This window comes from Carlito syrichta, unplaced genomic scaffold (genome assembly GCF_000164805.1).
Source record: "Carlito syrichta isolate Samal-C Ts95f unplaced genomic scaffold, Tarsius_syrichta-2.0.1 Scaffold301618, whole genome shotgun sequence".
Taxonomy (NCBI): domain Eukaryota; kingdom Metazoa; phylum Chordata; class Mammalia; order Primates; family Tarsiidae; genus Carlito; species Carlito syrichta.
In genome coordinates, this window is record NW_007245714.1 from 108,926 (window position 1) to 119,403 (window position 10,478).

The 10,478-nt window shown below is 52.3% G+C and overlaps 1 protein-coding gene across 2 annotated transcripts; it reads right to left on the bottom strand.

The window, feature by feature from the left end:
- Positions 1-1,837: 1,837 nt before the first annotated feature.
- On the bottom strand, positions 1,838-9,613 carry RHBDD2 (rhomboid domain containing 2). Of its 2 annotated transcripts, none has more exons than XM_021710859.1 (5): positions 9,169-9,613; positions 8,559-8,659; positions 7,854-8,261; positions 5,019-5,169; positions 1,838-2,744 (listed from the first exon to the last, which is right to left on the bottom strand). In XM_021710859.1, exons 3-5 carry the CDS (start codon positions 8,014-8,016, stop codon positions 2,390-2,392), a joined length of 669 nt encoding a protein of 222 aa, XP_021566534.1. In that variant the 5' UTR covers positions 8,017-8,261; positions 8,559-8,659; positions 9,169-9,613; the 3' UTR covers positions 1,838-2,389. The 2 variants fall into 2 exon arrangements, with proteins under 2 accessions (XP_021566534.1, XP_008053125.1); XM_008054934.2 differs by having other exon boundaries at positions 8,555-8,659.
- Between the last annotated feature and the right edge of the window lie 865 nt (positions 9,614-10,478).

A 10,478-nucleotide genomic window follows, 5' to 3' on the forward strand; every position in this document is an offset into this window, starting at 1 on the left:
TTCCGCCTCAGCCTTCCGAGTAGCTGGAATTACAGGCGCGCGCTACCACACCCGGCTAATTTTTTGATTTATGGTAGAGACGAGGTCTCACCAAGTTGCCCAGGCATGTCTCGAACCCGCGGGCTCAATCCACTCACCTCAGCCTCCCAAAGCGCGGGATTACAGGCTGAGCCACCAAGCCCGGCTGGCAATTCTTTATTCTTCTGTTTCCCCTGCTATGCGGCTCCCCAAAGGCAGGATAACCTATTCACTTGCTTGTTCCAGAAATCTCTAATGAGGGGCGGGCCCTACATCAGGGGCTCCCTGACACAGGGAGCTTGTCTTCATTACGTGTCTCTAGTCCCCGCCTGAGGCTCAGTGGAGTCAACAATGGTTCCCCAGGACATGGGGCATACTAGCAGATGATTCCACAGGTCCCTGGGGGAGTGGTGGGGAGGTATGCAGATCCCCGCCAGGTCCTCTAAAATACACATGGAGGTGAGAAGAGGCCTCACCCTGACAAGGCTGCAGGCCGCCCATGCAGTTGTGGCCAGACCAAGGAAGAGTCCCAGGGACAAACAGACCTAAGAATTAGTCTCAGAGTAGCAGTGTGAAGAAGGTCTGAGCCAGGGTCTGCTGTTGGCTGCTGTCAGACCCATCCTGTCTCCCTGGACCCCATTAGTAAGCTCAGGGGCTGCATGATCTCTTAGGATCCTCACAACCATGCTCCTGGGGGACCTGGGAGAGGGCCCCCAGCCTGGCCATCCCCAAGGCCGTGGCTTCTGCAGCTCCAGTCAGACAGAAGGCCAGAAAAACAAGAGACGGGACTCTGCCACATCTGGAGCAGTGCCCCTCACCTGTTTCTGGGTACAGGCCTGGGACTGAGCAAAGGAAAATGTCTAAGAACACACAGTAGCCTGCACTCACCAAGTGCTACTTGGGAAAGGTGCCGGGTTTTGGCTGGAGTCAGAAGTCCCGGCCAGGCCTTGCCAGACTTGCCGTGGTGACCTCAGACAAAGCCAGCTGCAATCTGGGCTCCCAGCACCTCTGTAAATGCTGCGTCCAGGACAGCTCCGGTGTCACAGCTTCAGCTTTTCTTCCCCACCCTCATCCTGGCGCAGGCACCTTCTAGCTCCTAATGCAGAGGCCACCCAGGTATGTGCTCTTTGTCATTTCCCTACCCCCACCGGGCTGGGTGGGTTTGGAGTTGTCTTACCCCTCTCGGAATACCTAGGACCTATCAGAAAGCGGCCTAGCTCTCGGGACGAACGGCCATGCATGATTAGGTCCATGAAAACACTAGCAGCGGGCCCATCCTCCCGACTCGAGCCGGCCGTGAGGAGCCCCAGCTCTCAAGGGCTGGTCAGGCGCCCATTGGCTGGGCTCGCTTCCCCTCCTCGTCCTGCCCCGCTTCCAGAGGGGCTGCCCCCGCCAACGCCGTTCCCTGGGCTCACTTGCCAACTGGTTCCTGATTTATCTGGCCAGCGGGGGATGCTGGCGGTGGAAGCCAGGGCTCTTCTCCCCTCCCTGGTGCTCCAGGGGATGTCGCTGCCAGTATCGGTGTCCTTCTCATTATTCTGTCCTGCCAGCGGACATTCCCGTCAAGGTCCCAGCTCCTGAGCCCAGCAACATTGCTTCCTCCCTGGGGGCGATAGCGGCTCATCTCAGGGCTGCCGCCTTCGCAACTCACCCCCGACATCAGACTCCCACTCTTGACTCGCTGGTCACGGGTCGCTGGTCTGACCCGATCCTGTTGCATCTCCCCTTTGCCACCAGCCCACGATCGCCTCCACCCGAATCTCAGTGTGCTCCGTCTTCCCCAGCCAGACCCCAAATGAACCACACGTGCCACAGCAGGTCGGAGGCCATTTCTTTATTCAAAGATAACCAGCACCATGGGTCCCTCAACATGCTGCTGCGGTTCCCATGGGCCCATCTCACCACTTCCAGGGCAGAGGAGTCTGCGTGGGGTGACTGCGGCAGGGAGATACACTACACGTCAGCTGGGAGTTCCCAAAGGGCAGAGACACACACGGTCACTATCACCAAGAGCACAGCACACAATGACAGAAGGAATGGTGGAACTGGAAATAGCCACTGGCAGCCACTGCCAACCACTGCGCTCTTCCCTCGTGTGTTCCTTGGGAGAAGACCTGGAGTAAGCACCCCAGCTGTGCCGCTGCAGTCACACGACGTCTCACTATCTGCATCTGTAAACTGGGAACAATAAACTGCACTCCTCAAAGCTGCCACGTGCACAAATGAGATTAAAATAGGGACACTGATCAAAGTACTCAACACAGAGCCTGGCACATAGAGGTGTTCAATAAATAATTTGTTAGGAAATCTTAACTCAGAGGGGACCTTCTTCAGAAGGCCAAGGAGGGAGATGACCTCCCTAGAAAGCATCTCAGGGCATGGGGGCCTTCGAGGGTTCCTTAGAGCCTGCAGCCCCTGGAGTGCCCAGAGCCCCAGAATACACTGTGCCAGGGCCGCTGGCAGGGGCGGGGTGCTGGGCCCCCAGGGAGCTACCCCCAGAAGCTGGGCTGGCATTGGATGAGCCAGGGTTTGGACCCAAATGGCCCTGCACGTAACACAGGCCGGAGGCAGGCTGGTAGGGAGGCAGGTTGGGCACGTGTCCAGGAGCGCCGGCGGGCCAGGAGGCTAGTCTTTGACCCCCGGCATGCATCTGGGTCACAGGGTAGTTTGTGGACAGGTGAGGGTGGCAGCTCTGTGTGGGGTAGGAGCCAGGCACAGGGTTCAGCCTGGAACGGAACAAGAGACAAAATGATCATTCAGCTAATAATGCCAAGTGCCTTGTCATTCCATACAAGAAATGCACGGGCTTGTCATCCTGCCTTGCATATTTTCTGTGACTAGCTCTAAATACCAAGTGAGGATAAAGGTTAACCTCAACCAAACAAGTATGAGATGCCCAGAGAGAGAAGGGCCCAATCACCGCGGTGCAGCCAGTCAGTTGTATGAAGGGACATCAGGCCTGCGACTGAGACCACCTGAGGTGTGACCTGCTCGCAGCAGCTCCTAAACCAGATGGAGAGACAGGGCCAGGTCACAACCGTCAACGTGTTTGTGGCTGGCCCATCAATTCTGCCCAAAGAGAACAGCTCTACCTCTGCGGAGGGGAGGGAGGGAGCGCCCCATCAGAGCTTAACACAGGCCTCTGGCCCAGGCCCTGTCTCCGAAGGAATGTTCCACCTGTGACTTCAGGAATGAAGACTCACAACTCAAGCCCCAGCTGGCAGGAACTGAACAAGACAGATGTGGGGAGTTGTCTGTGCTGAGGTTAAAGACCCTACCACAGCCACATGTGGCAGCGACTACCAGTGGGGAGACACATCTGAGGGGTTTTATCACCTGAACTTTTGTGCAAAGTTCTGAAGATGAAGAGTAGACATTAATACCACTGATGTTTATAATGGGGGACCGGACCAAATCTGTACACATTTCAATTAAAACCTGACCTTACAAGTCAGGTGCTTAAGTCCAGGTACACTAGAAAAGTAACATCGAGACGAGCCTCCAAGGAGACAAGCTGTCTGGGTGGCCGTCTCACTGCCAAAATAAACATGTGTGTCACAACGCTGCCCATGACCCATAGTCGGGCTGCCTAAAACACAACGTTCTGTTCCAGGTGCCTGCAGCAGGCCCAGGGCCACGTGGGATCAGATCCCATGTCATGTGAGGAATGCAGGAGGAGAAGAAAGGGCCGCCATCTCTCCCCTCCCGGCACCAAGATCTGCCTGCCACGGCAAAGCAGGGTCAGACGTGCACGGGATGTCACAATGCCAGAGAGACCAACTGCAGCGGAGTGTGCAAGAACTTTCTGTCAGGAGCTGCCTTGGAGGGTGAATTCTGGCCACTAGCGGTGTGTGAGGTGCAGCTGGTGACCACCAGCGATTATGGAGAGGGTTCCTTCCCAGGGACAGTGTGCACCCAAGGCCCCTGAAGCTCTCCAAAGCGCATGAGAACAACTAAAAGTCACAAGACATCTGACCCTAAATTTACAGTCTTCCCAATATTGAGACCCTGGGAACTACCTATCTGAGGCAAAATGGGCGAATTTGCATCTCTGTTTTTCCCAGTAGCTCTTCTGGCTCTTAAAAAGTGGCTCAAGGACCCCGGGTGGGTGACAGCAGGGGGCATCCACTGCCTGGAACAAGCTCCAAGGAGCAGCTTCCAGTTCAACAAAAGTCCTGCATCCCAGCCAGTATGGAGGGCAAAGAAGGGCCACTGACAAACAGCATCTTGCCTTCCCAGCGAGCCCCATCTTTTAGAGGCACCACTGAAGCAAGGAAAAACTCCTACGCTCTGAACTCTCCACATGGGTCGAAACCAGTCGAGAAAAGAGGCGGGGGGCCGTGGGAACAGGAAGGGAATGAGGACTCACGAGCAGGAGACCCACTTCTCCACTGGGTTCTTCTGACTCTGTGCTACCGCAAACACAGGTAACCACGTGTGAGGAAGCCCCTTGTCCTCTCTGGGCCACCTCTCTACAACGAAGGAGTGAGGCTACATGAGCTCCGACAGCTTACCCAGTACTTTCCATCTGAGGGTTAGTGAGCCCAGGCTGGAAAGCGGTCAACCTCATCTTCCCTCACTGGGTGGCTAAAAAAACTCCCACCTCCTGGGTCCTGGGTTGTGCCACCTCGTCAGCTGTGTGGACTACCTACTTCTTATCAGGGTGACTAAGTGCCACAGTCCGATCCAACCTGCAGATGGTGCTTGTAAGCGTTAAGGAGTGGTTGATAGCATTAAATAGGAGTACTCCTGCCCAGCTTGTCCACAAGGCACTCAGGTTTTGTACAAGCGTCCCTAAATGCCTTCCCTTTCCCATTCCGTCTCAGTCCCAACTTCAGACACAGCTGTGTAGAATCCAGAGTGCTCAGAGGACACCTGTGAAAAGATTTTCCAATCTGCCCACACCCATTCCTTTATTACCCATGGCAATGAACCAGTCCCACCCTCTACAGAGGCCCTGGAGTGCTTTAAGAATAAAACGCAAGAGCTCTGCCACTTACTTCCGGCTCTGGGCAGCTCTTCTTTCTGCCGAAGACCCCGAGACGTACTTGAACATGGAGAGCCTCTTCATCAGGCTGAAAGGGAACTTCTGATCGAGTTTCAGTGCAACCCGCTCTGAGATGTCGAGGGAATAGCAGTAGGTGAGGCCATCTGAGGTTGACATATTAAGTAAAAACGAAGGCAGCAAGAGAGCAGGGCTGAATGATCCTCATGGAAGAACACAAGTCCCCATACTTACTCTACAGAGGCATTAAGGCTCATCCCCCACAAGCTCCGGTTGGAGTTTCCAGCTCAGGGAAAACCAAGACTCCAGAGTTTCCATCTACTGTACCTCACAGTCGAAACACAGTCCAGCAGCAGGGGAGGCAGGGGGGTGTTGCCTTTTCACCCTCCCCTAGGCCAACCATCCCATCTCTTGAGCCCTCTAACCACTGCAATCATAGTCAGAAGCCAGCACACACCTCTGTCCTTGTGGTGGAGGGAAGCAGGAGGCTGTTCTAGCACCCTCCAGAGGGACTGATACTGTCTTGTACTCTGAGCCCAAACAACAGGCACCGCCTCAATGTGACCAAGTGAGCTTCACGTGGGCCCCTTCGGCGGCACTTCCTCCATACCGTCACCATGCCCTGACGGCATCCTGGTCAGCTGACCTGCCAGCCCACCACTGCCGAGGTAGCCACAGATTCAGACTTCATTTATTCACGTAACCTTTCCACAAATACTTGTTGGATATCTGTTCTACGTCTAGACTAGGAATAAGTAATGGGGTTGAGTAAGTGGTGGTAAGCAAAAGCTTATGTACGGAAGCCAGGCTGGGGACCTAACCTAGTCTGGGGAGACTGGAGAAGGCCTTTCCCTGAGGAAGTGATGTGGACTCGGACTCCCAAGTTGTGAGCAGCATGAGCTAGATGAGAGAGGCAGTGGAGACAGGCCGTAGGAAGCGTCAGCAAGAGAAACGCGCTCCTTGAGGCTGTGTTCGGAACTGCAATGCAACTGGCATTTTGAGCAAGACGGTTCTTTGCTAAGCAACGTCTCATTCACTGCAGGATGTTTAGTATTCCTGGCTTCCAGACATGAATGGCAGAGGCACCTAATTGCTGTCATAACTGAAAAGGCCTCTACCTATCTCTAAACTCTCCCAGGAGAACATTTCCCAATCCTGATTCCAGGTGATAGCCAATGCTGCAAGGGACTCAAAAGTTGTCATGGCTTCCGACTTCAGAATGATCTCAAGACTCTACTCCACCTCTGACTCTGGTGAAGTGATAATATTAGGCTAGTCCTCCCACCATTAATTACTATAAACCAGGACAGTATATAGTAGCAACTGTGTGTGGACTCTGAACGACAAATACTGCCACGGGACCAAAGTCCAACGGTGGGAAAACAAATGAACTGAGCCCCGAGATCAAACTGGCTTTCCACCTGCAGGCACTCTCCATACTGCAGCGGGAGCACAGCGTGTGTTGCGAACTGGGGAGACGGATGAAGAGGTTGGGAAGGATGAAGTGGGCTGGGATTTGCAGGTCGGTGATGGAGAGGAGGCTGCTGCTTGAAGAAGGAGCTCTAGAAGTCTGCATAGGAATGCCCTGCATCTTTAGCTGAATACCAGTTGTATACCTAACCCTGAATTATACCCCACATCTTTAAAATTAAAAATTGGTTTTAAAATACAAAAATTAGCCAGGAAGTGGTGTGTACCTGTAGTCCCAGCTACTAGAGAGGCTGAAGTGGAAGGACTGCCCAAGTCCTGGAACTCACACAGGCACATACTCAAGTTCCAACCAGACTGAAGAGACCTCAGTGAACACCCCGGGCATTCAGAAGAGATCTCCAGAAAGGCAATTCCTTGAAAATAAGGCTAAGCCAGCCACTGAATAAAGGCTACTTAAGAATCTCCCTAAAATAGATGAAAAACAAACCTAAAGTTTAAAGCCCATCTTCAAGTAAATTAACTGCTTCTCAAAACTCAACATTCCTTAAAGAAAAACAACAAATCCAGCCCTCAATAACACGCATTCACAATTCAGGGTCAGGTATATAAATGTTCATTATGCAGGTACCCTTGTTGATGAGGTGTGCTCCCCCCAGCCCCTGGCAATTTCCCACTACTGCCAATCCTGCATCCCCCTTCCCCAGCAGTTTTTGTGTTTTTTGTAAAGATGAAGTCTTGTTATGCTGCCCAGGCTGGTCTCAAACTCCTGGGTTCAAGTGATCTTCCCACCTCAGTCTCCCAAAGTGCTGCGATTACAGGCATGAGCCACCGCACCCGGCTTAACACTACTAACTCTGATGTTTAAAAAAGTAACTCCACTTTGTATTTAAATTTTTTTCCTAATTGTCATAATATTTATACAAAGGCCGTAAGGCATATCTGAAGTTTTTAACCATCCATATGGTAAAAGCCTATCTTTCTTTCATTTTTCTTTTCTGAGAAAAGGACCAAGCCTAACAAAAACAAACCAATCTGCTTCCTATTCTTTTCATGGAATATCTCCAACTTATGGTTAACTCATATTCTTCCAATGAAAACTCTTATCGTAATTAGTCAAATATAGGCTTACACCTCAGCTTACAAGAACAAAAACTCAAATCAGCACATTTCATTAATTGCCAGTGCTAAGCTGGTATGACGAAACAACTATGCTGATATTTTTCAGATGAAAAAATTCTGGTCCAGAGGGGAGAGGTGAACTGCCTAAGGCTACATGATTTTCATAACTGAAACTGGAACCTAGGTCACCCACATCTGAGCCCAAGACTCTACTTGATACCCCAGACCTTCCAACCTGGTTCACCCTCATCATCCCACAAAACCCTTCTAGGAAGGATACATGACAGTCCAATCCCAAGTCCACAGACATTACTGAGGAAAGAGGTCTGTGGAATGAGCCAGGAGGCGCCCAGCAGGAGCCACGGCACCAGGACTGAGGGCACAACCATGCCAAACACCAGGGCCCGCCTCATCCGAGAGCGGACAGTGGTGACTCCCAGCATGGCAAAAGCCACTGGGGTGAAACCTCTGGCATCTTCCACCTGCCCCAGCTTTGAGAGCGATGACACAGCCTCAAATGACAGGAAGATAATAGCAGAGAAGATGGTGAAGATCAAGGTGAAGAAGCAGTGACGGACGGTGCCCACGGTTCTCTCAAAATTGCCAGCAAAACGCCAGATGATGATGGCACCGCAGAGCAGGGAGATCGGATTCTCATAGACAAAGATGTAGGTCACCAGTCTGTAAACTGAAGAGGGAACTGGGTTAGAGATCTGATGGTGGGTTGCTCCAAGCAGGGAAAGCCAGGTTACCTAGGAAGGGCAGAGTACTGAGAGCCAGTGAAAATCAGCAACAGGGGCAACAAAGACCCAAAGACTCAAAGTAGAGGCCTGAATGTCCAATCCCTGCTCTTTCCCAGACCTGGAGCAAGTCTTATCAGTAACTGACTTCCACGTGGGGGAAAAAAAATACTTTTTGGCATGGAGTGGTCTCTGAATTTGTAAAGTGCTTTATACTCCTCCTTTAGGTTTCGATACTGACCTACCTCACTGGGCAGTTTGAGGGTTAATTAATTGAGTGGGTGTCACTTAATACTCTGTGTGCCAGTCTCCTCAGCTGTAATCCTGACCTCTCCTTCCACAGTGGCTGTTCAGAGGAAGAAAAAAATGGACCATGAATTATTTCATAGCTATAAGGATTAAGGATTATAAGACTATCACCAATAATATAGATACAGAAATCAGAAGTCTTCCTTGAAAGTACTTATTCAATCTTATAGGTAGGGTGATATATATTTTTTTTTTTAAGTCTCACTCTGTCGCCCAGGCTGGAGTATAGTGGCACAATCACGCTACTGCAGCCTCAACCTCCTGGGCTCAAGTGATCCCTCTGCCTCAGCCTTCCAAGTAGCTGGGACTATAGGCACATGCCACCCCACCAGCCGAGTTTTTTGATTTACTGTAGAGACGAGGCCTCGCCATGTTGTCCAGGGTGGCCTCAAACTCCTGGGCTCAGGCAATCCTCTTGCCTCAGTCTCCCAAATTGCTGGGATTGTAAGTGTGAGCCACCATGCCCGGCTACAGTGATGCTTTATGTGCAACAAGACATCGAGAATCCTGTTTTTATTTTTCTAAAAGTGGTTATCTCTAACGTACTTTAATGTCCCTGTAGTCCAAAAACAGTACGGAATTGAAAGAGGGAGACCAATGAAATGGCAGCGATATGGACTTGGGAGATGAAACACTTGGAGATCGTATCCAGGCTAGCTGAAAACAGTCACGTCACAGGTCTCGGTGTCACTTTCTTCGTTGTAAGGGAGCAGCAGGGTTAGACTAGAGGGCTTCGAAGGTCCCTTATATATCGAATGCTCACATGCCCATGGAACCCACACCCAGGGAAGCTGTGAACGAAAGACAACAAGGTTAAGGTTAGGCGGACACTGCTTCTGTCTGTGAGGAGGTGCTGTATCTAGGGTGGTGGGAACGGTTTTAGATACAAGGTGAGAAGCAGGCTGTGGAACTATATACCTCAGTCCGGACGTCCCCGGAAGGCTTCATTATCTGAAGAGTACTTCATTACTGGTTGAGTGTTTCCCAAACTGAAACTCCAGGTATAGATGTGAAAAGATTCTAGAATGTTCTATGACTTGGAGATCATACACCTCAAGGCTCTAGTCCTAAAACGTCCCACGCTAAAAAGGAAAATCTGGGCTCCTGTCTCCATTGTATGACCTCATAGCTCTGCAGTCCTCTGCATTAAGCCGCCATCTTACCCAAATAATGGGCAATAATAACACCTGCGTCATGGATCATGGCGACCGAGGCTAAAAGCATGTGCGTGTGCTTTGCAAGACGGGAAGAGCCACACAAATTTCCCGGATTCCTCCCGCGACAAGGACGAAGAAGCAGACCGTAGGGATGTCTTTTATTAACGGACGTTTATGCCTGCCTGGCCTGCAAAACTTCTCTCCCCGAGGACACAAACACCTCTCTCCAAAGGCAGAAGACGCTCCCCTCCCCCCGTGAGCTGGGCATGGCAGTCGGGAGGCAGATGCAAACGAAGACGCAGAAGACATTCCGCGTCTCAGGAGCCCGGCACGCGCGTCCAGGGCTCCCAGGGGTTTACAGACAAAGCTCGGCGGTCGCGACGAAGACGAGGGGGAGACGTTTGCCGGTGGGGCTCGGGCCTAAGGCAGCCACAGGTGCGCGCGCGAGGTGGGAGGGGCGGAAGAACCTTCCTTGGGGTCGGGGAGCGCGCGGGGGTTTGCCCGCGCATGGAGCTGGGGCCTCGCGCGCTCCGGTGGCGACGCCGAAGGGAGCAAATTCGGGCAGGGCTGGGGCCGCGGCGATGACGACGACGGGGGGGCCCCACGGAGACAAAGACGCGGGACACCGGGGGGCAAGAGACAGCGCGGGAGGCCAGTCCTCCGGGTGGCGAGAACGGCGATGCGGACGGGGACGGGGAC

What these genes read in the sequence shown, in the direction of transcription:
- RHBDD2 (XM_021710859.1), bottom strand. Translation starts at nt 8,016, where the DNA reads ATGCTGGGAGTCACCACTGTCCGCTCTCGGATGAGGCGGGCCCTGGTG. An exon ending in ACTTGGGATTGGACTGTCAT is followed by an intron (nt 5,170 to 7,853) that starts GTATCCTTCCTA and finishes TGTCAACCTCAG; the next exon opens with ATGGCCTCACCTACTGCTAT. An exon ending in AGAGCTGCCCAGAGCCGGAA is followed by an intron (nt 2,745 to 5,018) that starts GTAAGTGGCAGA and finishes GTTCCGTTCCAG; the next exon opens with GCTGAACCCTGTGCCTGGCT.